The sequence below is a fragment of the Hylobates moloch genome, unplaced genomic scaffold (assembly GCF_009828535.3).
Source record: "Hylobates moloch isolate HMO894 unplaced genomic scaffold, HMol_V3 SCAFFOLD_18, whole genome shotgun sequence".
Lineage (NCBI taxonomy): Eukaryota > Metazoa > Chordata > Mammalia > Primates > Hylobatidae > Hylobates > Hylobates moloch.
Window position 1 is genome coordinate 57,360,128 of NW_026652293.1, and position 16,289 is coordinate 57,376,416.

At 42.7% G+C, this 16,289-nt stretch overlaps 1 protein-coding gene across 4 annotated transcripts in view; it reads right to left on the reverse strand.

Annotated features, from left to right (window-relative positions):
• TP53BP2 (tumor protein p53 binding protein 2) overlaps nt 1–16,289 on the reverse strand; it is a 112,848-nt gene that overhangs the window by 52,576 nt on the left and 43,983 nt on the right. Inside the window, exon 1 of one of the 4 annotated variants that reach the window (XM_032137388.2) lies at nt 13,411–13,712. The exons of 2 other annotated variants lie outside the window; for them this stretch is intronic. In XM_032137388.2, the coding sequence (XP_031993279.1) occupies nt 13,411–13,437 (27 nt within the window). In that variant the 5' untranslated portion in view covers nt 13,438–13,712. Of the gene's footprint in view, nt 1–13,410; nt 13,713–16,289 lie in introns of those variants that run through there. One more of the 4 variants, XM_032137389.2, reaches the window with a different exon arrangement.

Below are 16,289 nucleotides of genomic sequence, written 5' to 3' on the forward strand. Positions count from 1 at the left end.
TCACCAAAGGGAAATCAAGCTCTGCAACAGCACCTTCAGAGCTTTCATTTATAAAAACTCAAATCCTTCAAGTTTACCTAAGAGGAAGAAAGAGAAAATTATGAAATGAACAATCTATAAAAAGAGTGACACAAATCCTCCCCAAATTTTGCAACTCACAAGAAATACCACAGGAACAGCCAGGCAATTATGCTTGTAGAGAGATTAAGGGAAAATCTGAATGGTTTCTGTGTTTCACAATTCCTCTGTAGAAAGATAAATGTAAAACTATTACTTCAGTTTCTATATTTTGTTGTACCCCTTATGGAGGCAGGCCCGAAAATATTTCTTGTAAGAGGAGGATGCCACTAGGCTTCCTATAACCCAGTCAAGCAAAAACACCTCTCCCAACCCTGTGACACAGAGTGGGGATTAAATTAAGACATAACCAAAGTTTCTTTCAAACTCAGACACAGCCATTTAGCCCAACCATGGCTTCTAACACTGGGCGGGGTTTAGGAAGGAGATGCAGACCATTCCAGTCCTCAAGAGTATTCTGCCTGTCTCTGCACAGACCTGGAGCTCTGCTCCAGTGCTCACTGTGCCAGCTGGGACTGCACACCAAGGGCACTCGAGCTTGGCTCCCTAATTCAGACATGCTGCACCCTAGCTGTGAGCTAGACTTCCAGTCTTCTGCAAGAAGTGTGCTGCTCAACTACCCCAGCCTGAGCTGTCCTTCCTCATCTCTCCAGTATCTGGGTAGACAATCCACAGGGGTCTCTGTGGTACCTTCCTCAGGAGCCACAGAGACACTACGTATTTGAGTTCTTTCCCTCAAAGAGACACTCTCTACCTCCCTGACAATGGGTCCCAACCTTATTAAAGTTATCAGACAATCACTGCTTACAAAGGCCTATCATGATTTCTTAGCTGTTTCTCTAGAATTTACTCTTGGAGCCATTAAACTACTTTTAAAAATATTCACCAATTACCATGAGTTATGTCCTACCAATGTTCTATTAAGGCTCAATGATATTAAACCTACTTCTACACTAACTGTACCACTTTTTATGATGGCATATTTTTACATTAACCCATCAGTTCCTATCAGTTACATCTCAGTTTATTTAAAGCAAAATCATAAAATCATATTCAAAGGATTTTTTTTACTTCATAAACTATTCCTTTGCTCACTTACAGCAAGTTAGTAGAATTCAGAAATCAATAACGTGAAGTCTCAATATCAATTTGAACAATATTCTGTTAAAAACGTTAATCATGCATGGACTATCCTGACCATCCATTCAATATCATCTGGAGCACACAATCATATTCTGAAATAGTCAACATTCTGGAAGAAATGATAGAGCAAATATGAAGTGGTTACTTTGATTAAGGAAAAATTCATAAAGTAGCCTGCTGGTCATAGATGTCTGGTAAAAGAACCACTTCATATACATAAACAGGTAACAGGGACCTCTACATAGAAACTTATAGGAGTCATATCCTATCAAAGCCAGCCATGCCAAAGAAGCTCCTGGTTCTATGCCTTCCCCTCAATCCTAACTTCTTGCTGACTTCAACAAGAAGTTTCACTCATTCACCCATTAGTACTTACTAAATACCTACTAAGAAAGGACAGTGAAAGCAAAAGGAACACAGTGATGAAAAAGCTTGCCTTCTTTAGGGCAGAGAAGAGAGGCTGGTAGTACTCAAATGAGCATGGTATATAAAGTGATATGATAAAGAATTATGGAAGTGATGAGGGGAGGATGGCTGATCATGATTAGGAAAGACACCTCAGGGTGAAGGGGACTTTTGAGCTGAGACTGAAGAAGCCACAGCCACTTGAAACATCTAAAGGAAGACATTTCATCAAAGGCCCAGAGGTGGTAATGAACTTGTACTATTCCACGACCAGAAAAAAACTCCACATCAGGAATACAGACTTGTGCCAATGAGGGCAGAGGGAGAACAGGGGCTAGCTCAGGCAGGGCCTTGTAGGTCAAGAATAAGGACTATGGACTTTATTGCAAGGGAAGAGTCACTAGAGTAGTGATTTGCAACATGCAATTCTCAGACAAACAGCATCAGCATCACCTGGGAACTTGTCAGAAATATAAAGTTCCAGGCCCTGCTCCACATCTCCTGATTCAGAAACCCCAGAGGAGAGGCCCAGTACTCACACTTAAGTTTAAGAACCACTGCATTAGAAGGTTTTGAGCAGGAAGTAACATGAGGCTAGGTTTCTGAGTAATTTGCTGTAAATAATGTAGAGTATTAGTTTCACCAGCAGATAACAACAGTGTATGTTAATCTATGTAGTATATATTAATTATAATACCAGTAATTAACCCAACAACAATAGCAATACATTATGACCCATATACACTGGTATTTATATTTGCATATTTTGAATTTCAGGGAATTCCATTTCAATTACGAGAAATATTAAGAACTAAAACTTATATTATCTACTCCACAGTTATAGCCTCGAGTCACCAAATGAGAAATCTAAAAATAGCCACTTTTCCTCACTTCTCTTCCCAGAGTAGCTCACCTGAGTCCTACACTGTCCTGTAGTGTCAGTTCATCCCCACCCTTCCAGAATAACTCAAAGACCATAAAACTTCCTCCAATCCATCCATCCCTACCCATATACCCACCTCCAGCCAGAAGTAAACCAGAAGTAAACCATTCACACTGTAGTTGTTTGTATCCCTGTCTTATCTGTCCTACTGGTCTATACATTCTTTAGGACACAGGTTTTGGTTCTTAAATGCTTCCTCCCTGGTTTTTCTCCTCCTACATTATAACTCACTCCCCAAAAAACTCTGTCAGATCTCACACAAAGCAAATATGCAATACATGTTTGTTGGACTGAAGTGAAACTGTGACGCAGGGATTCAAAGTCCCACGAAGAGGAGAACGTTAACAGGCAACCAGAACATGACAAAGAGGATGTTCACATCCTGAAACAACAAGAAATGTTTATCTATAAATGTTATTACTTCACAGTGAATGTTTTCAAAGCCAGACAATGTCTCAAAGAATTCTGCTTTAAGTAAAATTAAGAAAGCTTTTATTTTCTTTGAACTATGCCTGAAGCTGAATTTAGATAGGTTTCAAATTCTGAACGTATCCTCTAAAGCAACTCATCTTAGGTTACTCTGCTTCAATATCTGTCATAGACAAGCAACGTATAAAGCAAAAGAACAAATACATTTAGTTAATTCCCCCCTGCTCCAACTATTGATAAGTTTAGTGTTGGTGTCTTTCCTTCTAAGCTGAGCCTTGTTGTTTGCCAGGCATTCGTCTTATTTTATGTAAAGGTTCTGTTACAGATTTCATTCTATTTTTTACTTTTACTCACTAAGCACTACATTTTTAAGATCTATCCGTGATGATCTAACTACAACCGATCCATTGCTTCTAGTTATTTCCTTCCTACCTCCCACTTTGCTATGGAAGTAGAGGCAAGAACTACACTCACCAAAGAAAATCCAAAATAAGAATATTCATTCATCCATTAACTCAAACAATATTTATTAAATTCCTACAGTGTGCCAAACACTGTGCTAAGTGCTAGAAACACAAAGATGAAAAGGCATGGTCCACGTCCTCACAGAGCTTATGGAACAATGAAGAAGCACTGCAAACCATGAAAAGGGTGCAATGTTGAGAAATGAGAACTTCCTGGTGAAGGTACATTTAAAGCATTTGAAGTCCAGTGAGAACAGAAAAAAACAATCCCCTCCAAGCAGTGGAAGAAGGCTTAACATAAAAGAAGTACTATTAAGCTGGAACTGTAGGATGAATAAGACAAGCAGGAAGAGGACCATCTAGGGAGAGAAACATTGTGTATAAAGACACAGGAAACTGTGGCATGCCCTCACAACTGTAGTCCTGGAACTGTTGAAGCATAGAGGTGGGAGGCAAGGCAGGACAAATAAGAAGAGATGGGTCAATTCTCAACCCACAAGCCACGAATGTGCTGCAAAAACTTTGAATGCACAAAATTTGTTTTATACACATGCTGTTATGGCAAAGTCCGATGGAGTGGAGCAAGTCATGGAGGGCAATATGCAAGAGTGGTGAGCAATTTGCAAGAGTACAACTTGCTGTGAGCAAGAGGAAACACAATTCCGAAGGAAGGCCGAATGAACCAGGAGGTGACCGGATGCTCTTCTGCACAGCACAAGGCATTCCCACTACTGTGCCATAGCTGATCCTATGTTTTAACAGCTGACTTGGTGTTTTCAGTTTTTCAATCATTTCCATTATGCAGCTAAAAATTCTGAAATGGAAACCTATCAGTGACACAAAAAGGCTGAAATCCACTGGGCTACACGATAAAGAAACTTTCTATCTCACTAAAGAGTTTATATATTTTATGTTGTAAGGAACAGAGGTCAGACTTGAATTCTGGAGAGGGAAGAGACACATTGCTGTTTCAAAAGACCACCAGGGAAGCAGTGTGTTAAATGGCCTGATGGGGCAGAGAACAGAAAAGGTAAGAAAACAGATAAGGAGAGCATTACAACAGTCCAGGCAGGAGAGGGGTGAGGCCAAACAGGCGCCCCAGGAAATGGAGAAGAGGGATCTGTGTGCCCTGGTGACTCAATAGCTCCAGGAGAAGACAGGAGAGGAAAGGAAGCAGGATGAAAGCCCAGGTCCCTGGCTACTAAAAGCAACAAGCAAAATCTATCAGAGAAAGATCCTATCTACCTTTAAAATAAATGCATTATCCAAAATAGATGTCCCCCAAACTTTTCAGGAAATTAACAAAATTTTTGAAAATTACCTACATATCACAAACTAAGCAGTTATTATCTAGATTTTGCTGTGATGCAGAAAACACTGCCACAAAGAGACCGTTCTAGAATTAAAGTTAACTCTGACTTGATTTTCCTAGGTCACTCGCTACTTTATGTCAGGAAAATGAAGATAATATTGTTTTAAAATTTTTTAAAAAGGGGGGGCGGGGGGGTCAAGGAACTTTTAGGTTGAAGCATCAGAAGCTTCCAGAGCACTCTGGTCATGTGGTCAAAAGTAAAGTTTCCTAAAGCATTTTAGGACAGACTATGGCTTCCCTGACAAACCTGATACACCCTACTCAGTTGTAAAGAAACATGGTGACAGAAGGCTTTTTCTCAAGCCTAAATTTAAACTGCTCTGTGTAGCTGTCAGAGCTCTCTGGTGATATAAAAAGTATGGTTTCTCTTTAGTCCCACAGGAAGGAGCTTGTGGATACAGAAGTGATCTTCCACCATTCCTGTCTTGTCTTACTTCCAACCCTGGGTAAGTGCTACTGTTTCTCCTCTCACCCCTGGGGCTTCTGAGGGTCACTAAAACAATTTATTAGAGCAAGTGACAAACCCTTGAGTGCCTTCACAACCAATTCTTACTGTCAGCTGGGCCTTAGGTGTGGTAAAAAATAAAAAGTAAATAAAATTAAAACCCTTTATTTTTGGCAGCTTTCTGTAGACTTTCCTACTCTTCCAAACTTGCCCAAGTCTTACACTCTGGCACCTCTAAGATCCACTGTCCACACAGCAACAGAGTGAGCTTTCCTAATCAATCAGGTTGTCACTTTTGCTAACTAAACTCTTCTGTAGCTCCCACGTCCCTTCCCATGCCACCTCCACCCTTCCCTCTGGCCCGCGAAAACCTATATGCTGACAGGTCTTTTGCTTCGGCTCTTGTCACTCTGCCCTCTGCCCACGAAGCCCTGCCCTGCCCCCGCCGCCACCTCTCCCCCTGCCCCAGCCTCCAGTGCCTCCTCCCGGCCTCTGCACCAGTCCCTAGGAATCGTGCCCACTTGAAATGGTCCACCTGCAAATCTTCACAGGACCAGCTCCTTCTTGTCATTCAGGTCTCAGCTGAAATGTCACTTCCTGACCATCCAATCTAAAGTAGCCATCGCAGTCACATTACCCTTCTTAAATCCCATTTAACTCTCATGTTTTTCTTTTTTGTTTATTTTCTCTCTCTCCCACCCAAATCTCCCATTAAGCACTATGAAAGAAAGCTAAGCTCCCTGAAAACTTCCTTTCCTGTCTCCATGGCATTTACAACAGTACCTGGAATACAGAAGATGTTAACTAAATATCTGTTGAGCAGATGTTATCCCCAAAAGGCCATCCAAAAACAATTAAATGGTTAATGAGGGAGAATGAAAAGCAATGATTTAATGTGATTTCATTCAAAATCAGCCCCTAATCTATTTCCAACAAAGGTATCTGACCACATTGAATTACTGCTCCCTACTACACGGACAGCCCTGAAGCTGCAAGTGGAGACACTCACTCCACTCCCATCTGGACACTTCAAAGTCATTGCTGCACCATTCGAGCAATTGGAAATGGCTGAATGACACTGGTCATCTCACAGCAGACATTCTATGTATCCCTGTCCTCCACTTCTCCCAACATGCCTATCCTACACTGCTCCTTTCCTATTAGGGTGATCCAAAAGTAATTGTGGTTTTGCCATTAAAGGTGATGGTAAGAACCGCAATTACTTTTGCACCAACCTAATACATCATCACCTTCAAGCCATATTTACAGATATCATCTCAAGAAAGACTATTCAACACCCCTCATACAAAAGCTAATTATCACACCCCTTCTCTTTCCCTGCAGATGTGGAAGATGTGAGATCTCCATGGTAGTATTAGATAGAGGTAGGAAGAAATCGCTATTGAGATGTTTCCTATGCCCAGGGGAAGGTAACCACCTCCACATCATTTGAAAGTTGGTAAGAGAACTATCTGCCAATCTTCTCATCAGTATGGATTTAAATAAGGGAAGATGTCTCCATTTTTTTCTTTTTTTTTTTTTTCCTTTTTCCTTTTCTACTTTAAAACTACAGTAAGGTTATGCTTTGAAAAGCAATTTTTGAAGTTACCATTAGCCAAAAGAACATCATTACCATTGTTTGTCCTGTCAAACATATAAAAATATTCTAACCCAAGCATTTGCCATCTTGAACAGAGCATGTTTGCAGGCAGACAGTTCAAATCTCATTTCTACTAGTGACCAGAAACAAATTACTTAAGCCCTTTGAGCTTCAAATTCCTTATCTGTTGAATGAGAGTTGGAAGATCAACCTCAGAGTGTAATAAGGGGATTAGAAGGGACGACCAACCTAAATCACCAGGCACAGTGTGAGGCACAGAAAGAGGGTTCCTCTTCATCCGTGGGAGGGAAGTTAGAGTGAAGCTTCCACTCCCCCTGCTTTTACATATAAATTGTTCACTCCCCTATGGAAGAACAATAAATTGCCTTAATCATTTTTTGTTACCACAAGTAGTTTAAACCGGTAATCTATAATAGTTTATTCATTATGATTTTCTACCACTTTTCCATGCTTGTGCCTTAAGGAATTTTGGGTTGATATATTTGAAATTTAAATAAAGTGGTATTAAGTTATAAATCTGTATCCAGAAAAACAATTGAAGTGAAAGTTCGGCCAAGTGCGGTGGCTCACGCCTGTAATCCCAGCACTTTGGGAGGCAGATCACTTGAGGTCAGGAGTTCGAGACCAGCCTGGCCAACATGGTGAAACTCCGTCTCTACTGAAAATACAAAAAAAAAAAAAAAACTTAGCTGAGTGTGGTGGTGCACTCCTGTAATCCCAACTACTTGGGAAGCTGCTGCTAGACAATCACTTGAGCCCAGGAGGCGGAGGCTGCAGTGAGCTGAGATGGCGCCATGCCACTGCACTCCAGCCTGGGTGATAGAGCAAGACTCTGTCTAAAAAAAAAAACAACAACAACAAGTTAAAGTTCAGTACTTACTGGTCATATGAACATATTCATCGAAAATCTGGTTCGATTATCATTCAAATAAATAATTTGTTTTCAAATATATTTTATGCAGAAAAAAAAGTTTCTAAATCTGTAAAACTACTTTTCCTGCCCATTATCTAATAATGTTTAAAATTTGCATTTCTTTAATAAGACACATTTATTTTGGTAAGATGGTATGCAGAGTGTTTTAAGAAATCACTGACTACTTAAAACTTAATGCTCCTAAAGGATCCCCGAATGACCAAACTTCTTGGCTTGCCCCAATAAGACATAGAATTTTAATGTCTCACCTACCACTGCAATATAACTATACATTTCATACATAGTCACATCATCGGTGTTTTCTTTTTTCAATTACATCTGATTAAACAGAATGTTCTGTTCAGTACCTAGCACACTATCAAAAACAAGTATTTAAATAATGTGTGGCTTAAGTGGCATGAGCTGAAATGAACACTCTGGATTCCTAAACTCTTAATTCCTATTCTTCCTATTCTGTGAGATCCTTGTGGAGAAGGCTGGTGAGAGGTATGGTATGCAGTCATCCCATTTAAGCTAAGGAGAGGCTAGATAACATGAGCTTCAAGAATACTCAGTGTTAACTTCAGAAAGACTTTTTAAAGAGTGCCACACACTATGGTAGATCACCAAAAGAGATAAAGGTCTACAGTATTCTTTAAAAGCTCCAGAAAAGAAAGTTTTGTTTTATTGTCTGCTGGGGCAGTGGGGATAAAGACGGAGGGAACACAGTTCTTCCTAGAAGTAGTGTATGTGAATAAATGACCCTCCATGTATCTTCCAGATAAATACATTCTCCTTAATTGTTAAATATAAGCAGGTGTATGCTTGTGTACATTTCTTTAAAAAAGTCTAAATCTGGTTTCTCTGAAACAGGTAAACACAGAAATTTTCAAACATCTTCCAGCTTTTAAGAGCTGAAGTCACAAGGCAACAAAACTAATGCACATGAAATGTGAGATACTGCTGGGTGCGGTGGCTCATGCCTGTAATCCCAGCACGTTGGGAGGCCGAGGCTAGTGGATCACGAGGTCAGGAGTTCAAGACCAGCCTGGCCAATATGGGGAAACCCCGTCCCTACTAAAAAATACAAAAATTAGCCGAGCATGGCCTGTAATCCCAGCTACTCGGGAGGCTGAGGCAGAGAACTGCTTGAACCCGGGAGGCGGAGGCTGCAGTGAGCCGAGACTGCGCCACTGCACTCCAGCCTGGACTACAGTGTGGTGAGACTCCGTCTCAATAAATAAATAAATAAAATGTGAAATGTTTTGCACATTTCTAAAAATAGATTATTTGTTTAACAGCCTTTGATAACTGTAATTCTATAAAGATAGGAACCTCTCTTTAGGGACCTAATCTAAACTTTATTCTGGAATAAAGCCTGATCTAAGCTAATTTGCTACACTATTACTCAAGCAAAAAGAATTCTTTCAGAACATGATATAATCATACAAATAAAATGTTCCAAATACATAACTTGAAGTCATACAAATATAATGTTCCAAATACATAACGTGAAAGATTTTTAGTTTCAAAACACAATTTCGGTTGTGTTTTCTGCAAATCTGTGCAAATAAAACCAGACCTTTGTAAATAATAACACAAATATTTAAGCAAAAGTTAAGCTACTGGTCTGTGGAGCTGCACACTTTGCAGTTATGCTCAGAAATATACAAATCCTACTGATCAGGTGGTCAAACTGCTATAGGAGATACTGTAATATCCCATTTTTTTCTAGACCCTCAAAATTAGAAGCCCAAATTTTATTTTGCAGCATCACAAAATAACTAGAAATAATTATGCCTCTGCAGCACTGAAAGATAAAATGCCATAAACCTAGAAATTAAACTATGATCACTTCAACTGAGCTTTTTAAAATAAGCTATTATTTTCTTTTTTTTTTTTTTTTTTTTTTTTTTCCCCCAGGCTGGAATGCAACGGCGCAATCTCAGCTCTGCAACCTCCGCCTCAAGGGTTCAAGCAATTCTCCTGCCTCAGCCTCCTGAGTAGCTGGGATTACGGGCACACACCACCACGCCCAGCTAATTTTTGTGTTTTTGGTAGAGATGGGTTTTCACCATGTTGGTCAGGCTGGTCTCGAACTCCTGACCTCGTGATCCACCCACCTCGGCCTCCCAAAGTGCTGGGATTACAGGCATAGCCACCGCGCCCAGCCCAGCTATTATTTTCTTAAAAATATCTGTATAAGGGCTATATGATGACATCCGTTTGACTGCATTGTCATACAGTAGCCACCAGGCATGTGGCTATTTAAATATAATTAAAATTAACTCTGAAGTTCAGTTCTTCAGTTCCCTTGGCCACATCTGAAGTGCAGTAGCCACATGTGGCTGGTGACTGCCATGCTGGACAGCACAGATACAGAGCATTTCCATTACAGCTGGACATTCATGCCAAATATACAGCATCTCCAACGACCAAATGACAGGCAAATTCAAGCCTTCTGGTCTTCCAGGTGGCACTACCAAATACTGTGTAGTTTTGTAAATAATTTTTTAAAATTTATTATTTCAACAGCAGATACAAACAAAAATTTTTATGAAACTATTACCTGAAAAGAGCAGAGAGTAGCTTTTAGAGTTAGCCAAGCTCTTGCTTAAGAACACATTTTTGTTTTGAGCATAACACTTCACAAAATCAAAGTAGTGAATAAAAGATATCTAATGTAATTTTCAAATGACTAAGAATTTTTGCTTTTGATAACTGCCTCCCTTTATTTGAAAATCAAATACAACATGCGGATCACTAAAAAGCCAAACTCTCAAAGTGCAAATAATCTCTTCTTTCATCAGGAAAAAGAAGATGTCAAGTATGAAAGTATAATCAGTTTCTCCTTAGCAAGTTGTGGAAATATCACAGAACTAGAGATACTAACAATGGCAGGTATCTGAAAGTGAGAGTAATTATCACTCCCATTTCTGCAGTACTCTATCATTCTCTCTACTGTGATTTGCAGAGCTTGCTATTTATTTTTAGTTAGCCTTCTAAAATACATCTTCCACTTTTGGTTTTGGATCCAATTATCACTTCATGTCCCACACAAAAGAAAGCCACTTGATCCTGTACCATTTGGTGAGAAAATACATGAACACAATTTATTTGCACTTTTTTTTTTTTTTATGGAGTCACTCTTAGTTACCAGGCTGGAGTACAGTGGCATCTCGGCTCACTGCAACCTCCACCTCCGGGGTTCAAGCAATTCTGCCTCAGCCTCCCGAGTAGCTGGGACTACAGGCGCACGCCACCACGCCCAGCTAATTTTTGTGTTTTTAGTAGAGACAAGGTTTCACCATGTTGGCCAGGAGGGTCTCGATCTCTTGACCTCGTGATCCGCCCGCCTCGGCCTCCCAAAGTGCTGAGATTACAGGCATGAGCCACCGCACCTGGCCTATTTGCACATTTTTAATATAATGCAGTCTAAATAGTAAACCATTATCTTCAGAATGCCTTTAAAAGCAAATCAAGGGTTGTACCTAATGCCACAGAACTGTACACTTAAATATAGTTAAAATGGTAAATTTTATTTTATGTATATTTTACCACAATAAAAGTACATCAAGGCCAATTGTCTACATTCTGAGACTATCCATTTTTTTACATTAAATGGTTTTTCCTGATAAATTGGTTCGAATTTTTCAAAGTAATGTAACAAAATTACATTTATGTTGGAATAAAAATCCAAGCATATTAAAAGCCAAAGATGAGAAATATACTTAATAAAATAGCTTTATTTTCAAATATCCAAAATATTACAATATAAAGACACATATAACATGTCTACTAAATGAAAAATTATTTCATATTTTTATATATCACAAATCTGAGAATCTCCACTTTAACCAACATTGGAAATTCAGAGGCTTTTATCTACCGCCTATTGCAAGCTAGACACTGTACTAATCACACTTCCTTCATAAACATAACTCTAATCCTCAAACCACCCTAAGAGCTGAGTACTATTATCCCCATTTTACAGATGATGCAACTGAGGGACAAGTTTTTTTTAAGTGGCTACCGTCACTAAAGGTAGTAGCTGAGCAATACTGAAGTGTTAAGTCTGACTTCAAAGCTGGTGTAAGTGCCATCATATCACACTGAGTCTGTGTTAGGATTCTATTCTGACATCAGAAAGGCAATCAGAAGAACCATATTGCTAAATTGAATGTAGTCTCAAGAGCCACATAACGTTTTATGAATTCGGCTACACAACGGATACCTTGGTAGGGTATCTCCAAAGGATACCTTGACAAAAAACAAGGAAGAAACCATATAGCAACAACTGATCCGTGTTTCTCTTGCTCCTACTGTTAGGAAAAAATTCACAGACAATCCGTACAAGTTATTTCAACACAAAGAAATGTAAATCCAGGAAATAAAAATCTTAACAGCAAAATCCATCACCCTTATCTATGGTCCATGATTTCAATATTGGGTATTCACACTACAAACCTGATTTCATAACCAGGTATTAAACTAAAATCAGATGCATAATGCTATTAATACTTTCAAATTCCTTGAATCCTGGCAGGACAAAATATCCCAAACCATCTAAACCCAATTACTAATTCTAGTGAATTGTTAAGTCGGCCCAGTGAGAGTTTAGGACGCCCTCCATGACACAAGTAGGGGGGCCAGGAAACAGCATATTATACTCTGTATGTGTGACTGCAAACTTTATCATCACTCCATTCCACAGACTTCATAAAAGTAAAAGCTTTTTGTTTCTTTGTCTGAACAAATGGAGCCACAGGCATAGGATGCCTGCAATATGTCCCCACTTCAGTGGGAGAGGTGCAAAGTACAACTTCCACGAAGAAACTCGCTACTGAAGTCTGCAGAAGCCATCGCAACCCACCGCAAACCTCCATTCCGCGATCGCTGAATGACAGAGACATTTCAGAAATGTCTCAAACCTGCGTTCACCTGTGGCCTGGTGGCCGTGTCAAAAGCCTGCGGAGCTCCTAAAGAACGCACTAATCCTCTCCGGAGGTCTTGCTAAATACGCTGTGGGAAACGAAGGGAGCCAGGCACGTACGCTTTCCTGCAATCTAAAACTTCCGAGATTGCATTTACCAAAACCAGTTTCCACAAAGAGGTAAGGTGACTTAGCTGCTACTGCGGATATCAAGATCGAAATTCAATTAAAAACAAAGAAAAGGTACCCGTTCCAGTAACGTATGTTTCACTCCAGTAAAAAGTAAAAAGACACAGCAAAGAACAAGGTCCCCGGTTCCCGTATTCTTGACCTTCAAGAACTGCAAAAAAGTCAAGACCCAGTGAAAGACGAAAAGTTTGAGTGGCTGCTGGGCTCGCGGGCGGCTCGCCTGGCTCCGGAGCAGCTGGGGGAACCCGCGTCGCGGTCAGGGTCTCGCCGCGCCCCCAAGACGGCTGTGGGCGCAGAGCCCTGAGGATGGAGCCTCCCCTTCTGAAACCCGCTCGAAGCTCGGAAAGCCCCGGCCCCTCTGCGCGGGCTGCGGCCCCCGGGCTCCTTCCCCGACGCGCCCGAGGGCGCGAACCAGCCCCCGGCACGCGACCCCGCACACTTCCGGGCCCGACGCCCCGGCCGCTCGCCCACTTACCGGCATCATCTTGGATCCGAACCGCATGGAAGCGGGTGGACAGACTGCGGCCCCGGCCGAGCGGAGGCGCCCCGGGGGTCGCGGATGCGGGGGAGGGGAGCGGAGAGCCAGGCCGCCCGGACCTGTTGCGACGCGGCGGCGGCGGCGGCGCGCGGGTCCGAAGGGCCCTCCGCGCGGGCTGGGGCACCAACAAGCCCCGGGCCCACCCGCCCCGGCCGGGCCCCCTGACGCGGCTTTGTCTCTTCGACGCTCGCGACGGTCGGGGCTCCCTCCTCTGCTCCGAAACCAACTAATCCCGGGCCGGGCCCCAGCCGAGCCCGCGCCGGCTCCGCCCCCCGCGCCGACCCCGCCCGCGGCGCGCCTGGCGACCTGGGGGAGGGGCGGCCGCGGGAACGGGAACCGCGCGCGCCTGCGCGGGCCCGGCGAGGTGGACGGAGAGCGGCGGGAGCGGGCCGCCTTTTCTTTCTTCGCCTCGGACTGAAGTGCGGTCGGGGCCGCGCGGCGGAGCGGCTGGAGCGCGCGCCTCCTAGCGGAGCCGAGGCAATTGGAAGGCGGCGCCTCAGGAAAACAGAATGGTAGTGGATGGCACCGAGCCGCCCCAGGGCTGCCGCCGTCACCTCCTCGGCGGCTCCGAGTCGTGCGAGGCAGGGGACCCCTTGCCTTCAAAACCGGGCGCCCGAGGTTGGGAGCGTAGACAGAGTTCTCCAGCGGCCGCGCCGCTGGGCCAGGCGGAGAGAGGCAGGCGGACTTCGGGGGAGGCCCGGGCCATGCCGCGGAAACGACCCGACTCCCTGGAGGCGGCCAGGACGGACCCCGTCCCGACAAAATGGAGTTCCCCGTGTGGGGTCAGCTCACGGCGCGTTCCCAGAACTCCTCGGTGACCCGGCTCTCGGATTGTTCGCCTTTCATCTCTTTTGCCGTTGTCCAAATTCTAATTTAAAACTCATGTGTTACTTGCTGCCAGGTTAACGTACATCGCAAACTGGATAAAGGGATAACTTTTATGTTGTGTATGTTTTACCACAATAAAAATAAATTTTAAAAAAAGCGTAAAAATGTGTCAGGCAGCATTCTAAGGAGCTTCCCTGGGGGGTGCTGGGAACACCCTGCAAGCAGCCTCCGATACGGGGAGCCGGGGGATACCATCCTTTTCCAGGGAGGGAGGCCAAGGCCTAGGGAAATGGCAGGGCTGCCTTCCAAAGAGCAGCAGAGCAGGTTCAGGCTCTTACTCCACCTTCCAGGGAGACACATGCTCCGGGAACCCTAACTCCAGGAAGCTTTGTTCTAGTAAGTTGTCAGTGCAAGCTCACTCAGAATCACTTTTCTCTGCCTTTATACGTGATTCTAGAACCTGAAGGGGGGTAAAGCCCCTGGGTTTATCTAGTATCAAGAACAGACAATTCTTTCTTAGCCCACCATATCCCTTACCAGAATCTCCATCGAACTCCCTATTGCACCATCCCAGCTACTGTATCTGGAAATACTAAATTACGGTTAATTCAACTAGAATTTAACGTTCTCGGCCGGGCGCAGTGGCTCACGCCTGTAATCCCAGCACTTTGGGAGGCTGAGGCAGGCAGATCACCTGAGGACAGGAGTTCGAGACCAGCCTGGCCAACGTAGTGAAACCTTTGTCTCTGCTAAAAATATAAAAATTAGCGGGCATGGTGGCGCATGCCTGTAATCCCAGCTACTCAGGAGGCTGAGGCAGGAGAATCTCTTGAACATGGGCGGTGGAGGTTGCAGTGAGCAGAGATCGCCCCACTGCACTTCAGCCTGGGCAACAAGAGCGAAATTCCAACTGAAAAAAAAAAAAAAAAAGAATGTAACGTTCTCAAAAAATCTGGTTTATAGTCTTGTTTTCTTAAGAGGGTTATACTGAGTTAAGCAAAATAAATTCATCCCTCATTCAGTAAATATTTATTAAATACCTACCACATGATAGATATTCTTCTATGTCCTAGGGATACATTAATGAACAAAAGGTTCAAAAGACAAGTGTAGTTATTGCGAAAAAAAGTAGAATAAGGTAAGGGAAGGGGATAAGGTGTACAGGTGCAACTTTAAATAGGGTGATCAAGGTAGGCCTCCCTGAAAAGGCCACCGCACAGTCTTGAAGGAAATGAGGGTGTGAACTCCACAAATATGAAGGAAGATTTCCAGGCAGAGGGAACAACCAACGCTAAGGCCTGTTATGGGAGCCTGCTTGGCAAATTCTGGGACCATCAAGGAGGCTGAGATAGCTGGAGCAGACAATGAGGGGAGAGTAGGAGGAGATGAGATGGAGTGATATGAAGGGCCAGACAAGGAGGGCCTTGTAGGCTATTCTAAGGACTTTACCTTTGCTCTGAGTGAAATGGGGAGTTATGGAAAGATTTTGAACAAAAGAGTGATGTCAGCTGACATATTTTAAGAGCTGCTGTGGAAAACTGAAAGTCAACAGAGAACGGTAAGAAACTCTTGTAATAAGCCAAGCAAAAGATGTAAGTGGCTTGCGCAAGGGTGATAACAGCAGCTATGGCAAATAGTGGTCAGGTTTTGGATATATTTTCAAGTCCAAACCCACAGAATTTCCTGACAGATTAGATGTAGAATATAAGAGAAAGAAGCCCAAAGTTTTTGTCCCAAAGGATGGAAGTTGCCACAAACCAAAATAGAGAAAACCATGAGTGGACGAAGTTACAGAAAAGAGGAGATCAATTGGGAACATGTTAACTTTCAGAATCTTAATAATAAAAGATACCCTAATACTGAAATTTAGCACATTTGTGGGAAGCAATAATTTTTTTTTTTTTTTTAACTTTTAGGTTTGGGGCTATATGTGCAGGTTTGTTACATAGGCAAACTCGTGTCACATGGGTTTGTTGTACAGATTATTT